At 38.2% G+C, this 22705-nt stretch overlaps 1 protein-coding gene across 1 annotated transcript; it reads left to right on the top strand.

Moving 5' to 3' along the window:
- The first annotated feature begins 17906 nt into the window (after positions 1 to 17906).
- On the top strand, positions 17907 to 20923 carry LOC107810242 (uncharacterized). Its single transcript, XM_075230226.1, has 9 exons — positions 17907 to 18524; positions 18591 to 19058; positions 19168 to 19451; positions 19569 to 19757; positions 19800 to 19875; positions 20021 to 20157; positions 20242 to 20335; positions 20449 to 20595; positions 20723 to 20923. Exons 1-9 carry the CDS (start codon positions 17907 to 17909, stop codon positions 20921 to 20923), a joined length of 2214 nt encoding a protein of 737 aa, XP_075086327.1.
- The last annotated feature ends 1782 nt before the right edge of the window (positions 20924 to 22705 follow it).

Here is a 22705-nt window from a genome sequence, read left to right as displayed (position 1 = left end):
GAAAGCAACGTATTAGTTTTAATCTCCATGGACCAGCAACACTGGATGCTAATCTTGCTAACGGATTTTTCCTACTTCGATATGCCGTTACGTGTTTTCGCAAAAGATGTATGTTAGAGAAAATGTCAAGAAAATCGGTTCAGGTATGTTAAGGCTATCCCTTCTTTCTTTTTGGCATGATCCAAATGATACAAATGAAACGAGCAAAATATACAACTTTCATAAATGACTCTATTACTAGAGCTACTAAGGGTGTATATATTCTTGATTCCCCATGTGAATTATTATTATATCTTCTGTTCACGCGTCTCAAAAAAATACGTATTTGATAAAGTTTATCTGAAAGGCATATTGATTTTATGATATTCCGAGAAATCTTAAGTAACGTGTTTCTTATGCATTTCATACATTTATACATGTACATTGACCCATGACCATATGGCGTTATATACGCGTATATTATATGTGTATGGGATATGGAAAAAGGTTATGGCGTTATATACGCACCACCACCTGATCTGCTGGTATACGCCGATGATTTACCCACAGTGGCCGAAATAATATAATGAGATGCCCTCGGAGGCTTGATGGTGTTATGAACACATATACCTATGCACGGTATGACATTTATACACATATGCACGATATTATAAAAATGAAATGATTCACCGAGCTATGCAGATGTACATGTCGAGTCTTTTACTCCATGTTTCTCTCATGTCTATTATTTACTGATTTTTATTCCTTACATACTCGGTACATTATTTGTACCGACGTCCCTTTTGCCTGGGGATTCTGCATTTCATGCCTGCGGGTCTTGATAGACAGGTCGAGAGTCCTCCAAGTAGGCGATCAGCTAAGCGGAAGATGTTGGTGCACTCCATTTGCTCTGGAGTTGCTTGTTTGGTCAGTATGATTTATATGTGTATTGTTTGGTATGGCGGGGCTTTGTCCCAACCTTTATGACAATTATGTATTCTTAGAGGCTTATAGACAGATGTCATGTACGTAAAAGATTATATGGCCTTGTCGTCCTATGTGTATTGTACGAGTGGTTATTTTGGTCTTAGAGGCCCATATGTCTTATGTATAAGTTGGTATTACATGTTGTATTCTACCTATCTCATGGTAGCCTCTCCGGCTCAGTTATCTATAATAGTATGATACGAAAAGATACGTTATGTTGGTACTCGGTTGAGTAAGGTACCGGGTGCCCGTCGCAGCCCATAGATTTGGGTCGTGACAATAAGTATCATGACGGCATATATTCAATCATCTCCTCGCATATACGCCATTTCCCCACATATTTCACATAACACATAATTCAAGAATTCCTAATTCCCTAAAGTTAAGGTTACACCCAACACTTACCCCACTCCGCAAATCAATGTAATTAACCAACCACGGCCTTGAATTTTGAACAAACCTCCAAACCAACCAAATCTAGCAAATTATTGATCAAATAATTCTAAATAAGCTTTAGAACTACCCATTAATGAAAGATGTTCAATTTTGTTCATTTTTGAAAAAGTCAACAAAAGTTAACTTGAGGCTCGTTTGGTCAAAATCTGAGGTTCGGATCTAAACCCGATTACACGTTCACCCCCGAGCCCGGTTATGTAATTTGTTTCAAAATCCAACCTCAATTTGAGGTCTAGATATCAATTTTACAAAATCCCAAATCCCTAATTTATACCATGAAAATCCTAAACTCGATGTTCAAATATCATGAAAAGTAATGGGGAATTGTAAAGATATGGATTAAAGTTACGTACCAATGAATTTGGGAAGAAGAGCCTCTTGAAAAATCACCTCTGGAGTGTTTAGGGTTGAGAAATTGTGCAAAATGAGCTAAGTCCCGATTTTCTCCTCTTTTACCCAGCTGCGAATGTCGCAATTGCAAAGTATTGTTCGTAATTACGAACATCGCAAATGTGAGACAAGGGTCGCAAATGCGAACCGTGCGTCAGAAGCCCAAAAGTTGCAATTGCGATAAAATGATCACAAATGCGAAGATCCCCCCTTCGCAAATGCGACCAATATCTTCACAATTGTGGCCAATATCTTCACATCGCAAATGCAACCAAGTGATCGCAAAAGCGATCCTGTAATGACCCAAAACCCACTATAGGTTGTGATGGCGCCCAATGTCGCCGTTAGGTAAGCCAACGGTTAACAATCTAAATAATTGTTCATTTTACTACTTTGAAATCGTAAATTTTATTAAGTAAAGAAATTTACGCATTAAAAATCATGGGTACATACATAGTTAGTAAGATATAAAAATAAAAGATGATAATATTATGCAAATCCATGAACATCAACTAGAATATCCCAAAACCCGGTGTCACAAGTACATGGGCATCTACTAGTACAATAGAACACTACCACAACATCTGTCTGGAATATTAAATAGACAAGATATAATAACTGAATAAGATGGAGACTTTGTGTGCTGCGAATCATAGCATATAATGCAACTAGTGTGGGAAATGTATTGTGTATTGTGATTCCCTCCTGGAGGGAAGCAAGAGGAAGGTTTCTAACTAACCGGGTATGCAATTTGCTGGTGACTCAGAGTTGATAATGGGTTTCTTGTGCTTGTCACATGATGGCATAATAGATGTGGTGTGTTGTGCGGGATTAGGATTTACATGTACAAGATGACAATTCAGTCTTGAAGAGAAGGTAACGAATGTTGGATAGCATGGTCAGTTTCAGATATTTCGATGAATGTTATAACTGCTCGGTAATTCCTAAGAAGGGTGCGCATTTCAGAAGGCGCATTGTGTTTTGACTTACAAATGATTCGTTAGTATTGCGGTACTCGCCTGGTTGATAGATTAATGACATTCAAATTAATGCTATATGGCACGGAAGAATTATGAGAGTATTCCTCATGGAATAATCATGCATGAAAAATGTGTTAGTCATTCGAGTGCTGGAGTTGGGATCAGTTACGGTGATTCATGTGTTCGATGAATTTGGAGACTGGGAGTTCTCAGAAGTATATTGTTTCGATGTTGCGACCTATTTGAGGTGGCTATTTTATTTAAAACTCGGTGGAGGCACTAGTTGCGTTAATTATTTGTGATAGTTATGCGCTATGAGTGCGCATATATGTGAGGTTTGAGTCCATGTGCGGGCATTAGAGCAAGTATTCATACTCGGAAGAATGCTTAGGCTATTATATGCCTAGAGTTGACTGTTAATCATAAAGTTATAACGTTTCCCATATTCGTACCTTTGTTGAGAACTATCTGGGCTATACTTGAGGTTACAAAGAAGATGATTCCCTAAATAAATGGGGTAGTTACTAATTCTGCATTAAAAATTGCCGATTTGAAGTGTGATAGCAGACTTTGCACATGCTTACGCTATGGCGTGTTGTTTATACCAGTCCAGGAGTATGAGAATCTTATTTCATTATCATATACAAGTGTACTTGTTTAATTGCTCCTGTATGATATGCTAGGACTGGAGGCCTGTGACTATGCCGGGCGATTCATATTATTGGCACGTGAGTTGTCCGTGCCGTGTGTGGGAATTTTATTTCTATGATAATTTATCTCATTCATTAATTTCCTTCCTCTACAATTGTGCACACGTGCCTACGGATATTCTCTTCATGAAATTTGAGGAGTTGGTTGTAACATTGCGGTTGTGGTGGTGCTTGTGGAACTTGCAATACGGTTCTCTTCCTTGATACATCTCCCATATTTGGGTACACGGAGTGCGCAGTGGTGGATTAGGTTATATTGATGTGGCGTGGTTGTGGGATAGTTGCGTTTAATAAAATAAAGTCGTTGGACCTAGAATGGGTACTATCATGCTTGATTATGGTATATTCAGGAGGATAATATTGAAAGTCGGCTTAGGAGAGGATTGTGGTTCTGGTTGGGGCGAGAGAGCTCCATGACTAGTTGATCTGATGAGTGATTATGAGTTTTTGATTGTTTCTTTCATCTTTGGCAGTGTACGAATGTTTTGGAATGAGGTTCTGATGAATGTGGGGTTTTATACTAGTACTTGGTTGGTTTGAAGTAGTTACTGTGATCAGGAATGGTGCTACGAGCGGGCCAGTCGTGTAATATGCTGGGTGATTATATTCGTGATTATAGTTATAGCTCGATGTAGCTTGTTCAGACTCATACAGTGTGTAAATGTAAGACTCGTGTCTTGAAAAGAAATTCTGAAGGTTGGGAATTGAATTCCAAGGTTTTTGGGCTAAGGTTAAATTAAGGATTTTCAGTTGTATTGTGTTGTCAGACTTATGTGGAATCGGGTGACGTGGGATCACCCCCGGGTACGTGCATGGTAAGATGGAATAGTGATTTAAAGGTTTAGGAACAACTGTTGGCACGTTCGAGGATGAACGTATGTTTAAGTGGGGGAGATTGTAACGACCTGACCAGTCGTTTTGAGCATTTACGTTCCTTTCAACTATTTGAGGTCTTGCATAACTTCCTACGAGGTATGATGACTTGTGTGAATTGTCGGTTTTGGTTTTAAAGTATTTCAGAGTTAGCTTGAAAGAATGAATTTCATGTTGGAAGCTAAAGTTGAAATAGTTGACCGAATGTTGACTTATGTATAAACGACCCCGGAATAGAGTTTTAATGATTCCAATAGCTCTGTATGGTGATTATGGACTTAGGAGCGTGTCAGAAAAATTATTTGAAGGTCCGTAGCAGAATTAGGCTTGAAATGACGAAAGTTGAATTTTTGGAAAGTTTGACCGGGGGGTTGACTCTTTGATATCAGGGTCGGAATCTGATTCCCAAAATTGGAATAGGTTCTTTATGTCATTTATGACTTGTGTGCAAAATTTTGAGGTCAATCGGACTTGATTCGATAGGTTTCGGCATCGAATGTAGAAGTTGGAAATTTCGTAAAAGACTAAAGTTCAAGTGAGTTCGCATAATACCCAACTTCAAATGAGAATAACTCTCATGATACGAAGTTTTATATGGTGTATTACCTATCAAATAAAAGATCTTTGAGTCTAGTTTCTAACTTTAACTCACCATATAGTCCCCTCAGCAATTGTGCCAATGCGCCAAGATGACCACTTAATGTACATGCCTCAGTACCTGCACATTAGTGCAGAACTGTAGCGTGAATATGTAAATCAACGCATACATAGTAAGTATCTAACCTAACCCCGAAGAGGTAGTGACGAGGGGCCGACATTGACACTTACTAGTGGTCAAATAAATCAAATATAATAAGGTAGACAAGTATGAAACATGGTAAGTAAACAGTGAGAACCAATATAGGCAAATAATGCGGTCTACAATAAATAGTCACATCTCAAGTCAGGAAACTCATGAGTACGCGGACTCCTTATCAAGTATTTCGTACGATTCTGGCGAGGCGAGCGACCCGATCCCATAAGAGTTTTCATAGAACTGCCGAGGCGAACGACTCGATCCCATAAGAATATGATACATGATATTGCCGAGGCGAATGGTGAATATGTTACTCTGCCGAGGCGAACGGCCCGATCCCATAAGAGTGTGATACATAATCCAGTTGAGGCGCACAACCCGATCCCATAAGAATATGATACATGATACAGCCGAGGCGAACGACCCGATCCCGTAAGAATATGTTACTCTACCGAGGAAAACGACCCGATCCCATTAGAATATGAAACTTTGACGGGTCACTGACCCCACTCGCGAATATACGTGTGAGTTATAAAATTCAAGAAAACTTATCGGATGAATATTCACAATGCGGAAGAAGTCCGTAAAGGAAAGTACAATTTCCACGGCTAATCAAGTAGCTCATCAAGTATCTAAAATAGCAAGTCTGATACTTTACGCGAGTCTAGTCTCAAGCTAAATGTAAAATAAAGCATTTAAACAGGTAAGAATAACTCAAATAGTACAATTAAAGTATGGCGTGAGTCTAAGTCTACCCGGACATATTCAGGAATTCTAGCATAGGCACGGACACTCGTCACCTCATACATGCGTAGCCCCCACAACATGTAGCACATAAGAAATATAACACCTACGGGGTAAATTCCCTCTCACAAGGTTAGACATGAGGCTTACCTCGCTCCAAACTCCGATAACCAGCTCCAACACCTCTCTAACTCCTCAAACCAATGCCCATCGATCCGAAACTAGTCAAATAACGTGCAAACCAATACAAATATACTCCAATACTCATAATTAATTAATTTATAATAATTTCCAACTCTGCTCGAAAAGTAAACAAAGTGAACCCTCGGGCCCATGTACCCGAATTTTGAAAATTTTCAAAGATAAACATTACCCATAACACCACGAACTCAAATTTGAAGAAATTTGAAGATAAACATTACCCACCCAAGTCCAAAGCCCTCATACGAACCTATTGGAACCTTCGAATACCGATTCCGAGATCGTTTACTCAAAAGTCAAACCTTTATTAACTCTTCCAATTTAAAGCTTCCGAATTGAGAAGTTTCATGCCAAATCAACTCCGAACTTTCCCAGAATTCAAATCCGACTACATATGCAAGTCATAATACATGATGTGAAGCTATTCAAGGTATCAAACCGCCGAGCGGCGTGCTAGAGCTCAAAACGACCGGTTGGGTCGTTACATTCGCCCTCACTTAAACATACGCTTGTCTTCGAACGTGCCAAGAACCGCTCCGAAATTTTCCCAAGATAACTGTTTAACACTTCGTTCACCTACCCGTGCCACCACTACCCATATGAGCACATTTGCTCGAGCCAGACTGAATATCCTTCATGCTACCTTAGCCCACAAGCCATAGAACCAAGTTCCAACATCCGAAATTCTCTACCAGGTCTTATTCTAACATACGAACACCGTATCCATCTCAACACGCTGAACCAAAACATGATCTTGCACCCATACTGTAACCACACAATTCACCACAAAATTCCTTTGCCCATAACAGCTTCCTTCAACCACAATAGCTTAAGTTTCACGAACCTAATGTCTGTAATATGCCTCATAACGCATAGAAGCCCTGATCCAACCCTCATAATACTGCAACGATGAAAGCGATGCTTAGAAGCTCATAACCACCTGCCAAATCAATAAATCATGGAGTCACTCCACTTGAAAGGGAACATTTCCTCATTCTGAATGGATTAGTGACATTTTATCTTTAATATACATTACATATATTCGATCGCACTGATATCAGGTCCAATAACCGCGTCTCACCAAGTACAAGTTGCTCATGCAGAAAGTAACCTCGAACACTGTCTAAGATCTCATACGACGCTATCAATGCGCCAACAAGCCACACTTCGAATATGACCAATAAGGGAAAGCAAACTCTGGTGAAGAGCTAACCAGCCCGCATAACGAATAGGACAACCAACCAAATACTACAAAGATGAGAAATAGAACACACATGGTACATACAAGGAACCATACCTAACATGATACCGTTGCGGCCCAACCCGATCCGAACATCATACCCATGGCGGCGCACCACCTGATCCACACATAACAGTCAATAAGGAAATACCTATCGAGCCAAACTGCTCATACCCACGAAATGCCCGAGTATCGACCACAAGCATGCCAAGTGCATAAAACGCAACCCTGGGGGGGACAGATAGCGTCATGCGCTACAAAGGCCAAGCACGACTAAGGTGCATCAAACAACCGGTTTCTTGAAAGCCATCTCGCTCATGCAATATCACAAGCTACACTGGATCACAGCACACATGTGAATAATCAAGCCGTCTCACCACCCACATGGCATAATAGAGTAATATATGGAATAGATGATGGCAGGAATAACATCCAACGCCCGAAGACTCATCCATAAGCAATGCTATGCCGAATAACCATATCGGATATGGTGTAGAATATACATTCACATTAGGTCTACCAAGGGAACCCCAAGTCGATTCTGATCATCCCAAAATAGGCCAATAACCTTCCAATGATCTACAATGACCCTATCCATGACACATACGATCAACCGTCAAACCAGGAACAAACTTCCACAGTACGCAACCAAAGGAACATAGTGTATCTCAGACATAAACTCTCTAATCAACATCTGAACCAAAATCTTTATACCTGATTTCCATCTCTACCACATAAATGGCTGAAACGTCATACTTATAAAATCATCCCGCGGGAGATACTCCCACGACCTTCCGCACCAGGTAGCAAAATCTGCACATCCATGGCTACCAACCATATTATTACTGTAATGAAAATCAAGAATCCATAAATTATTACACAATGCGTCTTCCACAAAACTCCATTCTCAGGCGACACAACAATAGCGCCAACATACTCTGAACATCTGAAATCTCTCCCTAGCTCTTCTGAGCTCGTGACATTCCTGTCAAACTGGATTACAACCTTGATCCTCAAATTTGAATTCCATACTGCTCACATTACCTATCATGTTACTACGCGAGAGTATGAGAATTTCATCATAACTCCTGAACCACCAGTAGAATAAACACTTCATCGGCTAGAACCTTTCACTTAACTCATTTTAAAAGAAGAATCAGAACACACAACTTACTTCCCATAGCCGCAAAAAACATTGAACTCAAGTTGTGTTCTAAACCACCATAACTCTTTCGGGACTCATTTACACATAATTGAAACCATCAGAATCAAATACCTCCAAATCAATAAAATTACAGAGGCTGTCAAGCCCGCACATACAACCACGAAACACCTGTATTGCCTTACCACACCGAAGGAACCGATCATTTTCTTAACCACACCGATCCAAACCACTACTAGGCTGACTCAACTTCTTCTAATTATTTTTCTTGACTTGCCTTCAGAATCAATACCTATATTCAATCACATAACGGATCCCAATAAACACTCATCACCATTGACACAAATCATGAGACCACGTTGTTTCAGTACCCATAAGCTATTTCATGCCCTCCTCATCCAGTCTATCGTAACTCCAACTGATACACCTGGGCTAATTAGATCTTCTGCGAATCCAAAGCTATTTTTCCTATTTTTCTAACACTACACCGCATACCCGATAACATTCCTAAAAATACTCCAAGTCTCTTTCACACTCCGCTGCAAAACTAATTCCTTAGCCACATGACGAACATGAAAATACTTAGGCACCGCACTTTAATTCTTGAATCCACTAGAACCATCATTGAGAGTTGCCCACTGTGATCTAGTTCAGAATATATAGCTAACAACCGGAGAGGATGGGGTGTTGCGGATGCAGGGTCGGATTTGTGTGCTCAATATGGATGGGCTGCGTTAATTGACTCTTGAGTAGGCCCACAGTTTGTGGTATTCCATTCATTTGGATGCCGCCATTATGTATTAAGATTTGAGGCAGCATTATTGGTGGGGAAGAATAAAGAGAGGTATAGTAGAGTATGTGGCTCGGTGTTTGAACCAGCAGGTGAACGAGCATCAGAGACCAGACGGTTTGCTTCAGAGACTTGAGATTCCCGAGTGGAAGTGGGAGCATACTACTATTGATTTCGTTATTGGGCTCCCACGAACTTTGAAGAAATTTGATGCAGTATGGTTTATTATGGATAGGTTGACCAAGTCAGAGCATTTCATTCTGATGGCAGCTACCTATTCTTTAGAGCGGCTGGCTGAGATCTATATTTGCGAGATTGTTCGTCTGCACGGTATGTCAATGTCCATTATCTCATGTTTGGAGGGTTGTACAACATGAGTTAGGTATGTGGGTTGGTTGAGTAGAACATTTCACCCCCAGCGGGACGGGCAGTCCGAGCGCACCATTCAGATCCTAGAGGATATGCTACACGCATGAGTTATGGATTTTGGAGGTTCTTGGGATCAGTTCTTGATGCTTACGGAGTTTGCCTACAACAACAGCTACTAATCAAGTATTCAGATGGCTCTTCCTTATGACTCCTTATATGGGAGGCGATGTCGTTCTCTAGTTGGTTGGTTTGAGCCGGGAGAGGCTAGGTTGTTGGGCACTGATTTGGTTTGGGATGCCTTGGAAAAGGTCAAGATGATTCAGGATCGGCTTCGTACAGCACAGTCTAGGCAGAAAAGTTATGCCGATCGGAGAGTTCGTGATGTTGCATTCATGGTTGGAGAGAGGGTTTTGCTCTGGCTTTTACCCATGAAGGGTGTGATAAGGTTCGGGAAGAAGGGAGAGATCCTGAAGAGAGTTGGTGAGGTGACCTACAAGCTTTCATTGCCACCTAACTTATCAGCAGTTTACCTGATGTTCCATGTTTCCATGCTCTGGAAGTATCATGGTGATCCATCCTATGTATTAGATTTCAGCTCAGTCCAATTGGACAAGGATTTGACTTATGAGGAGGAGCTGGTGGCTATTCTAGCACTGCATGTCCGGAAGTTGAGGTCTAAGAGTTATCCTTATGTTAGAGTGTAGTAGAGAGGCCAACCGATCGAGGCAGCTACGTGGGAGTCTGAGTCCGATATACATAGTAGATAACCCCACATTTTTACCAGTCCAGGTACTTTTCTATATCCGTTCGAGGACAAACATTTCTTTTAGAGATGGAAAATGTGACGATCCGATAGGTCATTTTGAGCACTAGCCCTTATTTTCATATTCTGAGGCCTCTATTAGCTTCGTTTTATATTTCTTGGTTTGTGTGCGTGGTCCGTGTCGCTTTTTGTAAAGCTTTTATGTGAAAGATTAAAGAAAATATGGTTTTTGTCTTTACAAATAACTTGAGTTGACTACGGTCAATATTTTATGAAAACAACCTCGGATCGGTATTTTGTCAATTCTGGTATGTCCGTATCGCGATTTTGGACTTAGGCGTATGCCCGAAATTAAAATCGGAGGTTCCTAGATTGATTTGACTCATTTTGGCGAAAGTTGGTATTTTGAAAGTTTGGAAATTTCCTAAGTTTGACCTTAAGTTGACTTCATGGCTATCGGGTTCAGATTTTGATATTGAAACTTGGTATAGGTCTGTATTACTATTTGAAATTTGTGCAAAATTTGGTGCAATTCGGAATTGGTTTGACATGATTCGGACGCTTAGATGCGATTCTAGTTGTTCTTGAGTTCCCTTTGAAATTTCATTGATTTTGATGTTCGATTTATAGATTTAGATATTATATTGGTGATTTGATCGCGTGAGCGAGTTCATATGATGTTATTACACTTGTATGCATGGTTGGTTTGGAGCCCAATGGGCTCTGATGAGTTTCAAACGTTTTTCGAAAGAGTTTTGGATGACTTGAACTACTGGTGCATTGAACACTTCTGGTGTCTAATGCAGATCTGACATTTGCGAGGTCTGGCTCGCAATTGCGAGCCACTCTTTTGCGGACAAATGTTCGCATTTACGAGCAGGGCCTGGGATTGGGTAACCTCACATTTGCAAGGAAATATTTTGCAATTGCGAACAGCATAAGATTGCTTTTGCGATCACTTTGTCGCATTTGCGATGCCTAGCAAAATAGGACTTCTTCACAATTGCGAAGATATTGGACGGATTTGCGAAGGTGGGATCTTCGCATTTACGATTATTTTTGTCGCAATTGTGACTTCTAGGCTTCTGAGGCAGGGTTCACATTGCGACCTTTGTCTCGCATTGCGAATAAGATTTCGTAATTGCGACATTCGCAACTGGGTAAAGGAGAGGAAAATTGGGACTTAGCTCATTTTACGCCATTTCTCAACCCTAAACACTCTAGATGCGATTTTCCAAGAGGTTCTTCTTCCCAAATTCATTGGTAAGTAACTTTAATCCATTTTTTTTTAATTCCCCATTGTTTTTCATGAGATTTCAACATCAAATTTAGGATTTCCATGGTAGAAATTAGGGATTTGTGTAGAAATTAAGAATTACATAATATTGAGTTAGACCTCAAATTGAGGTCGGATTACAAATTACATAACCAGGCTCGGGGGTGAATGGGTAATCGGGTTTTGGTCCGAACCTCGGGTTTTCACCAAGCGAGCCCAAGGTTGACTTTTGTTGACTTTTTCAAAAGTGAACCTCTTTCATTAATGGGTAGTTCTAAAGCTTATTTTGAATCATTTGATCGATAATTTGCTAGATTCGGTTGGTTTGGAGACTTGTTCAAAAGGCAACGCCGTGGTTGGTTGATTACTTTGATACGCAGAGTGAGGTAAGTGTTGGGTCTAACCTTGACTTAAGGGAATTAGGAATTCTTGAACTGTGTGTTATGCGAATTATCTGGGGAAATGGCGTATTTACGAGGTAACGAGTGTATATACGATGTCATGAAACTTATTTCCATGTTTTCGTTTATTTCATGATATATCTTGCTTCATGCCTTAAATGTTACATGCCTTTATTTGACTTCTATGCCATAATTATTATTTTTCATTTAATTATTCATTTGCCTTAATTTGTACGTTCCTCCGATGACTCCATGCTTATTTGCTACTTGTTCTTACTTTCTTTAATTGCATACCTTAATTTTCACATGCTTTACTTGTCCTATTATTTTATAATATTTGTTGCATTCTGTAATGTGGTTTTACTTGCGTGAGTTGTTTAGTTGCTAGATACCGATGAACTGGTAAGGTTGAAACTTCGAATTGTTAGAGATTCTTTGATTGTTCTGTGGTTCCTTATTGCCTTGTACATTTACCCTCTTGGTGTAGAAATTCTTGTACATTTGGTTGTTGACTTGTTTATGTTGATAATTGAAATTATTTGGGGAGCGGGTTGCATGCCGCAACGAAAATTAAAAGGTAATGAACTGAAATGGTCGAATAAGGATGGATTATGATATGGACAGATGATGATATGGTGGGATCGGGTTGCGCGCCACAATAGATTATATATGTGGTACTTGTTTGTGATTGTTGAATTAGCCTCAGCATTGTGATATGAGACTATGAGACTTTTTGTTTTGGGCTATATGGTAGTTTAATTTTGAGTTCGTTTTCATGAGTTAATTGCTTTACTTCCATTTCATGTTTTCCTGTTATTATTATTATTATTGCGTACAGGTTATTGTAAGTGACCCACCTTAGCCTCGTTATTACTTCGTAGAGGTTAGGCTCGGCACTTACAGAGTACATATGGTCACTTATACTCATACTACACTCTGCACTTCTAGTGCAGATGCCGAAGTTGATCCCAGCTGCGCTTAGTGAGATTTGCCCGAATCCAAATACTTGTGGAGACTTGAGGTATAACTGCACGGCGTCCGCAGTCCTGAAGATCCCTTCTAATTCATTATTGTTGTTTATTTAGATTCAGAGAGTTGTGTTTATTCACACTATTATATGTAGTACTATAGAGGCTCATGTATTGGTGACCCCAATTTTTAGGATTGTATTTGAATTACGTCGTTCAGTAGTTATCACCTTATTTCAGACTATTCGGTTGTTAAAATTTTGATTTGAATTGTTTAAACTGGCTAATAAATCTAGCTAACATCGGCATGTCTATCAAGTGAAATGGTAGGAGTTATCACGATCCCGAAGGTGGGATTCCGGGTTGTTACAAGATATTAGATTAAAAAAATTCTATACATACATTTGGATGCTCATACTCACACAATTTCTTGCTTTGAACATGACTTTGAACAACTTATGCTTTTTTAGCTGTCTCAATATACTTATTCTTATTTCTAAGGATATCACCGATAGATTGATTACTATTAATTGAAAATATCTCTCTCAATTATTCAAGAGCGAGTTTAGGATTATCCTCTTTGTATAGTCATCGCGCGACTTTTTTCTAGCGGAATAGCATGATATTTAGGCCCAATATTATAATGAACACGTGATAAACAATTCTATGGTCCCTTATGTTTGGGGTTGGTTCACGGTGGCCCCTTAAATATATATTCTTGAGCAATTTAGTCTCAGTCAAATACTTAATAAACTACGACTATTAGATTTAACAAAAACTATGGAAAAAATATTTAAACAAGAAATACCTGAAATGTCCCGTCAAATTCCAAAAATCGCAACACAAAAATTGCATCAAGACTCCAAAAATTATATGCAAAGTAGCAGAACTGCACCTTAAAAACTGTACCGGACTCAAAAAATAAATAAAAAGTAATGAAAAAGCAAAAATTGCACCTCCAAATGTGAGTTTATGTTAAATATTTCTTTTAACGGTTCTCATTAATTCTATTGCTCAGAGTTTGTTAAATATTTGAGAGGCCAAAAATGCATATTTTTGACAAACTTGAAGGATCAATACTGCTAAAAAATTTATTTTTAAGGGATCACTTTGTACTTACACGCAAATATAAGAGATTATTTTTTTTCTTTTTCTTGAATATGCTGCATGTGGCGTAAAATTCAAGCTATGACTGATTCCTGTAGGGCCAAATCTCTACACACGCATATAATTCTTTCTCCAAATAAATAGTCCCTCACGCTAACTTTTAAAATAGAGACATTATCTAGTTTGATCTTTCAGAATAAAATACTATTAATATTAGTTAATTCATAAAATACTATTAGTCTTAGCCAAATGCTATCGATATTAGCCCAATTAACGATATGTATGCTTCTCCTTCTCTTTAGTCTACCTTCCTCATCTTTCCTCTTTCTCCTTCACGTAGTCAATTAGAAAAAAATAAAAATAATTCTTAAATCTATATAAAAATGCATGCCTAGATAATATAATGAACGTAAGTGCCAAATTAAAGCTCTTCCAATAAAACTTTAATATAGTGCTAATATAATACAACTAGGGTTACATACGTGGTCTTTCACTTGAGCAACTAGTGATTTCTATAATCAATTGAATGTGCTATATTTTTATATCAGAAATTAATTTCTTAATATTGTACATGGAGCAGCCATACAAATATTGTACATGCGGCGGTAGTTGTGGATAATATTAGTCTTAAGATAAATCCATTTATTTGATACAGTTGCTTAGCAAAATAATTTGAAGAGCGAAGAAGATGAACTAAAACTCCATTGGAAGCCATTGAACCTTGCTTAAACTTGAATTCAAAAATTAGAATCTAAAATTAGAATTTGTTTCAAGTGGGTGTTATTAGTATAGATTGGATACATTTTAAGGAGTTTGAATCTTCATTTTGGGATGATTTGATGAAATTTTAAGGTGGTTTTAATTAAAAATATGAAGTAGAAGATAAACATGGAAGAAAATGAAATGTGTATCCCACATGTATCGAATGCGTATCTCTTGTATATCCCATGTATATCCAAGTACACGTGTGTGTGAGATACATGTTAGATACATGTGTCGCAGAGAAAGTTTTTAAATCGATTTCAAGAATTTTGACTCTAAACCAATCCAAATCACGTTTAATCTTTCTCAAATTTTGTTTATTGCCTCATCCATATATTTTTAATGAATTCCAACCATATTCATTAGGGAAAAAAAACTTTGTTTTCCTAGGTTTTTGAATGTTGCATATTATTGATAATGATTTTTGACTTCAACCGGTCCATTTCATTTCAATTTTTCTCAAATTTGTATATCGCCTCATTTATTTGTTTTCAACGGATTCCAATAATATCAATTAAAAAATTCTTTTTTATCTAGGTTTTTTAAATATTGTATATCATTGATAATATTTTATGATTATTTCTGGTAGCATGACTTAATGGCTACTTACTGGTAAGTAGTATTTATTCATGACTTACTTCTGTAGTTTTCTCTTTAGAATATAGTGGAGCATGGTTGGGCCTATCAACCCGCCCTCTCTAAGCCTTATATACGTTCTATACTCAAAATTTGGAAAAAAATGGAATTGTAATTTGTTTAAAGAAATCGCGAACATTTACATTACTATAAGTCTATACTAAACTTCATTAAATATTGCTCATTATCTTTGTATTCTTTTGACCAAGCTTTGAAACCCTTAGTCAAATTCAGAATATGCAAAGCACCTCCACTTATCTTGGTTTTCAAAATTACAATATTTGATCAAGAAGCAGGATATAATACTACAAAGAACTTTAAATTAAAATATATATATATATATATATATATATATATATATATATATATATATATATATATATATATATATATATATATATATATCCAATATCTATTAAGATTCTTTCCGCCAAATCAGGTAACTGTGTGACAAGTGAAATATTACGAGGAATCCATAAAGAATAATCATGTCAATTTGTTGTGATTCCATAACTTATAATTATGTATAAAGAAATCATGAAAACTACTTGAGCTCGAGAGGTTCAATAATATGCCAAGCATTGGTAAGGGAATGGAACTAATGGAATTGTTGGACGTGCTATTTACAACCATTACACCTATTTAAGGACAAGTCAACCAATCTTTTTTAATCTTTCTCATAATAGAAGATTCCGATGACGTCAGACTACTTGGTGAGAAGGCTCGAAGACAAAGCTGAATTTATGATTTATATTTCATGAGTTTAACTTTTAAAATTTTAGTATATTTATAAAAATATGGGTATATATATATATATATTATTTATCACGATTTTAAATGATTTTCACATATAATTTATATTTCGCATTAAAGGTCTTGGATTCAAATAAACACGATACCGCAATACTATCCGCCAGATGAAAAGAAAAAAAGAAAAAATGTGTGCCGAGGTTTAAACTTGGATTCCTCTTTGAAAAAGAAAAGGGGATATTAAGTGTTTGGACATAAGAATTGTAAAATTTTAAAATAGGGGGAAAAATATTTCAAGTGAAAATAGTATTTGAAATTTAGAGTTGTGTTTGGACATGAATATAATTTTGGGTTGTTTTTGAAGTTTTGTGAGTGATTTGAGTGAAAATTTTGAAAAACAGTTTTTTGGAGTTTTTCAAATTTTCAAAAATTTTCAAAATATATCTCCAAGTGAAAATTGAAAATTTTATGAACAAATGCTAATTTCGGAAAAAAAGTGAATTTTTTTTAGAAAAAAGGGAAAAACTTCTTATGTCCAAACGGGCTCTAAGTTGGTCCCAAGAAAAGCTATTAGCTGGCGTTTGGACATAAAAATTATGATGGGTTTAAAGTATCTTAGATTTATATTTTGATGATCTAACAAACTTATTGTTAAAAAACAGATAAAGGACCTGATGTACACTTGGTATATATCTCTATCAACGGACTCAAGCTAATGTGTGCTGTATGACTTCAGACAGAAAAGAATCAACTCAGGGACCTGATCCCTTTGAGTTTCCCTGAAAGCAGTACGAAGTCAACTCTACAGCTGGAAAGTGATTGTCTGCACTGTATATGCTACAGTGCAGAAACAGTGCAGCAATCACTTCCCATTGGGAAGAGTTTTTTACCAACCAAGTGTTTACATCATCCAAATGATGTCATCCAAAGGATATTAACAAGAAGCATTACAACAAAATATCATTTGAACACTTGTGAAATAACTCAAGTACTCAAGATCTGATAATCAAGCATTGAAGTCACAAGTGCATCAAGAACAAAGTACAACACTGCTACGGACCAGTTCCTACAACAAGTCTTTTGTATGTCCTTAGTTGAGTTGTATCTTTGTATTAGTTTTTCATTGTAATTCCTACTTTGCTTATTTAGAAGCTTTAACTAGGAACCTCCAAAAACCATAAACCCTTAGAGTTTGTGTCGTGACTAGAGTTAGTCATGAGTTGAAGTCTTTGTAATAGGTGTATTGCAAAGTGGCTTGTAATAGATGTATTACAAGTTAGTGAGGGATTAAGAGTTTAATTCCTAGGTTACAATAGGTTGTAATCTAAAGATTGCTCAAGTTGTGAAGTTGAAATCCTATAAGTGTAGGTCGAATTTTTTATCCCCTTGAGTAGGGATTTTCCATGTAAAATTTCCTGTGTCATTTACTTACTGGTTCATTAGTTATTTCTGTAGGAACTGGTATAGGACCAGGTCTCTATACAGTTTGGTGGACTCATACATTCTATCAATTGGTATCAGAGCGGGTTCTTTCTAAAAGGTTAACACCTAGAGAGGATCCTCACCATGGCTGCTCCACCAAACTTCGAGGAAGGACAATCAACCTACAGGCCCCCGAGATTCAACGGCCAATACTATGGCTGGTGGAAAACTCGAATGCATGACTTCATAATGGCAGAAGACTCCGAGTTATGGGATGTTATTTGTGATGGTCCATACGTCCCAACAAAGAAGGTAGGAGAACCTGCTGTAATGGTGCCAAAAACTAGGAAAGAGTACAATGATGCCGACAGGAAAGCTGTAGAAAAGAACTTTCGTGCCAAAAAGATTTTGGTGTGTGACATAGGACCTGATGAATATAATAGGATCTCAGCCTGTCAATCCGCCAAGGAGATATGGGAAGCTCTACAAATGGCACATGAGGGAACCACTCAAGTAAAGCAGTCCAAGATCGACATGCTCACCACTGAGTATGAGCTCTTTAAAATGAAGGATGATAAATCCATTCAAGACATGCATACTCGATTCACTTCCATTATAAATGAGCTACACTCTCTTGGAGAAATCATTCCTAGGAATAAGCTCGTGAGGAAAGTTCTTAGCGTTTTACCCAGCTCCTGGGAGAGTAAGGTGAACGCTATTACTGAAGCCAAGGATCTGCAAACACTGACTATGGACGAGCTGGTTGGAAATCTGAAGACCTATGAGATGAAGAGAAAGAAGGACAGTGAAAGAAGAGAACCAAAGAAGGAGAAGAACCCGGTACTCAAAGCTGAAAACAATGATTCAAGTGAGGAGGATAGCGATATGGCATACCTTACCAGAAGGTTTCAGAAAATGGTTCGAAGGAATGGAGGTATACCAAAGAGAGGTAGTTCCAGCAAACCAAAGAATTATGACCTATATCATAAGTGTGGAAAGCCAGAGCATTTCATCAAGGACTGTCCTCTTCTGAAGCAAGAACATTTCAAGCACAACTCTGATAAAGTAGCCAAGAGGAACCCGGTTCCTGACAAATGCTTCAAAAGAAAAAACGAAGCGGATAATATTGTGAAGCAAGCTCTTGCAGCATGGGGAGACTCCTCTAGTGAGTCTGAAGAAGAAAATGATGCAGGTGATAGCTCCATGTTGGCAGTTAAAAGTGAAGCAAATGAATATGATTCAATATTCGCCTTGATGGCTCAGTCAGACGATGATGAAGACGATGATAATGATGAGGTATATTTTAGGGATGTTCAGAGAAATCTGAAATCCTATTCTCCTAAAAAAACTCATGTCATTAGCTAATGTATTGATTGATGTATATCATAGTCTGGTGAGTGATAAGGATGCCTTAACCATAAAGTTAGGAGATGCTGAGCAGACTAGAGATGACTTGGTTGTTTGTGTAGTTGACCTAAAGGAAACCATAGAAAATCTGAAAAATGAAAAGGAGGTTCTAACAGAAAAAATTGCTAGTGTAGAACATGAAAGAGATGATTTGATGGTAGTTGTAGTTGACTTGAAAGAAACCACTGAGAACCTTAGTAAAGAAAAGAATGCCTTAGTGGAGAAAGTTGCTATCACTGAGCAAGAAAGAGATGATCTCCTAGTAGTGATTGCAGACCTAGAGTAAACAATTGAGGAACTTAAAGCAGACTCTAAGCCTGGAAATTCTGAAAAAGGAAAGGAAATTGCTAGTGAGGCACATATTAAACTTGAAAATGAGCTGAACATTGTGAAAACTAGTTTATGTGCTGAGCTTGAGAAAAATAGGCAGCTTCAAGCAGAATTGGAAAAAGTACAAAATGATCTTGAAAAATCTCTTAAGTGGACTCGGTCCTCATATGCTATTACTGCCATGTATTTTAACAATTGTGGAAACAGGCAGAGAATAGGGTTCCAAAGGGAGAAAGTTCCCTATAACCCTCATAGAAAGTACGTCACTGTACCTGATAACTGGCTTTGTACCCACTGTAGGAACAATGGACATTTCAAGGAAAATTGCCAAGCTAGAGTCCAGTCTGTTCAGAAAAATAAAGTTTTTGCTGAAAAGGTAACTATTGGAAGAGGACCAAGTGCCACTCACAAAAAACGCATGTTGCCTGCATGGACTAGAAGAGCTCCCATTCATCCTTTTTCTCATTACAAGGGACCCAATATTTGAGTTCCTAAATCTAACCCTTGAATTTCTTGTGCAGGGAACAATGAGAGGAAGCAGTCAACAATGGATCATGGATAGTGGATGCTCTAAGCACATGACTGGGAATACCATGGACTTCCTTTCACTGAAAGCCCTGCAAGGAGGGAATGTATCCTTTGTAAATGGGAAAAAGGGGTACATTCTTGGTGTTGGAAAAATTGGAAAGTCTCTCTCACACTCAATCGAGAATGTGTATTATGTTAATGGTCTGAAGTACAGTCTCTTGAGTGTTTCTCAAATTTGTGATAAGGGAAACAAAATGCAGTTTTTGTCAAAGATATGCACAGTTACTAATCTGGTAACTGGTGAAGTGGTACTTGTGGCCAAAAGATACAAGAATATCTACGTTGTTGATTTCGAGTCCCTACAAAGTGGCGACATGAACTGCCTGAAAACTGTTGATAATGATGTCGAGCTGTGGCACAGAAGGCTAGGACATGCAAGCTTCTCTCTTCTGAACAAGTTGATATAGAAGGACCTAGTTTGTGGCTTGCCAAATTCAAAGAGCACAAAGTATGTGATGCCTGTGCTATAGGGAATCATGTGAAATCTTCATTCAAGCCAAAGAATAATGTTAGCACATCAAAGCCACTTGAACTACTTCATATGGAACTATGTGGCCCTATGAGAGTGCCAAGAAGGGGAGGAAAGATACATTTTTGTGATAGTGGATGACTGCTCAAGATTCACTTGGACGCAGTTTTTCAGAACAAAGGATGAGACCTTCGAAGTATTTGTAGCCTTTTTGAAGAAAATTCAAGTGAAGATGGAATCAAAAGTGGGTTATATCATATCCGATCATGGAACAGAATTTGACAATGCCAAGTTTGATGAATTCTGCAGTGAAAATGGCATCACCCACAACTTCTCAGCTCCAAGAACTCCACAACAACTGGCATGATCGGATCCTTTTTGAACAAAACTCCCTATGAGATGCTAAATGGAAGGAAGCCCAAGCTGACTCACTTAAGAACGTTCGGGCACAAGTGCTATGTTCTCAACCATGGAAAGGATCAGCTTGGAAAATTTGATGCCAAAAGCGATGAAGGAATTTTTATGGGATATTCTTCTTAAAGCAAAGCTTACAAAGTTTACAATAAAAGGACTCAGTGTGTGGAAGAAAGTGTTCATGTAATCTTTAATGAGTCCCCTTCATCTGGTGAGAAGAGCAACAAGGATGATCAAGACAGTGAGCCATTGCTGGTTCCAGGATAAATCATTGATATGGCAAATGGAAAGGCAAATATGATGAGTCAAATGAAGGAGACAAATGAAGGTAATGCAACCTCCTCCACTCCAACTCAAGAGGTTGTTCAAGGCTACAATCAGGAGGAAGGGATTGATTATGATAAGACCTTCGCTCCAGTTGCTCGTATGGAAGCCATCAGAATTCTCATTACCTTTGCACCACATATGGAATTCACCTTGTTCCAAATGGATGTCAAAAGTGCATTTCTGAATAGTTTTCTCAAGGAAGAAGTCTATGTTAAGCAACCTCCAGGTTTTGAATATCATGAACATCCTGAATATGTGTTCAAATTGGAAAAGGCATTGTATGGTTTGAAGAAGGCTCCTCGAGCTTGGTATGAAAGGTTGTCAAAGTTTCTCTTAGAAAATAGCTTTACAAGAGGAAAAATTGACAACACTCTATTTCTGAAGAAACGAGGAAGGAACCTCCTCATTGTTCAGGTATACGTTGATTATATTATCTTTGGGGCAACAGCTGACTCACTTTGTGAGGAATTTGCAAAACTCATGGGAAGTGAGTTTGAGATGAGCATGATGGGGGAGCTGAACATTTTCTTGGGTCTTCAAGTGAAACAGTCCACGAAGGGAACCTGTATCAGTCAGCAGAAATACATCAAGGAGCCTTTGAAGAGGTTCGATATGGAAGCATCAAAAGTGATCGACACTCTCATTGCCATTGCCACTCGACTGGACTTGGATGAATCTGGCTCTTCTGTAAATCAAACAATGTATCGAGGTATTATTGGATCCCTCCTCTATCTCACTGCCAGTAGACCAGATATTGTATTCAGTGTGGGGCTATGTGCAAGGTTCCAGTCAAACCCCAAGGAATCTCATCTAAAGGCTGCCAAAAGAATTCTGAGATATCTTAAGGGAACACAGGACCTGGTTTTGTTTTACCCTTCAGGTGACAATTTTAATCTTGTTGGGTACGTTGATGCAGGTTATCTAGTGGACAAGAAAAGCATATCCAGAATGGCTCACTTCCTAGGATCCTGTCTGATTTCATGGGGCACAAGGAAGCAAAACTCTGTAGCTCTCTCAACAGCTGAAGCAAAATATGTTGTTGTAGCTTCTTGTTATGCCCAGCTCTTGTGGATCAAACAATAATTGGAGGATTTTGGAGTATACACTGACTGTGTACCTCTTCTATGTGACAACACCAGTGCACTCAACATGGCAATGAACCTAGTCCAGCACAAGAGAACCAAGCACATTAATGTGAGACATCATTTTCTCAGAGACAATGTGGAGAAGGGGCTTATTTGCATGAAGTTCTGTAGTACATAAGACCAAATTGCAGACATCACCAAAGCTCTGAGCATGGAATATTTTGAGAAAAACAGGATGGCACTGGGGTTAATCAAGCCTAATTGAGAACCTGATTCCCTTCCATATGGCTATGAAAGTTACATTCAGGTAAATCTAGCTAAAG

This window comes from Nicotiana tabacum, chromosome 14 (assembly GCF_000715075.1).
Source record: "Nicotiana tabacum cultivar K326 chromosome 14, ASM71507v2, whole genome shotgun sequence".
Taxonomy (NCBI): domain Eukaryota; kingdom Viridiplantae; phylum Streptophyta; class Magnoliopsida; order Solanales; family Solanaceae; genus Nicotiana; species Nicotiana tabacum.
Note: the sequence above shows the minus strand (reverse complement) of the source record. Positions and strands in the feature narration are given on the sequence as shown.

Coding starts and splice junctions, on each gene's coding strand:
- LOC107810242 (XM_075230226.1), top strand. CDS start 17,907: ATGGCTGCTCCACCAAACTTCGAGGAAGGACAATCAACCTACAGGCCC. Junction 18,525..18,590: donor CACTGACTATGGACGAGCTG/GTTGGAAATCTG, acceptor GAACCAAAGAAG/GAGAAGAACCCGGTACTCAA. Junction 20,336..20,448: donor ATCTGGTAACTGGTGAAGTG/GTACTTGTGGCC, acceptor GCTGTGGCACAG/AAGGCTAGGACATGCAAGCT.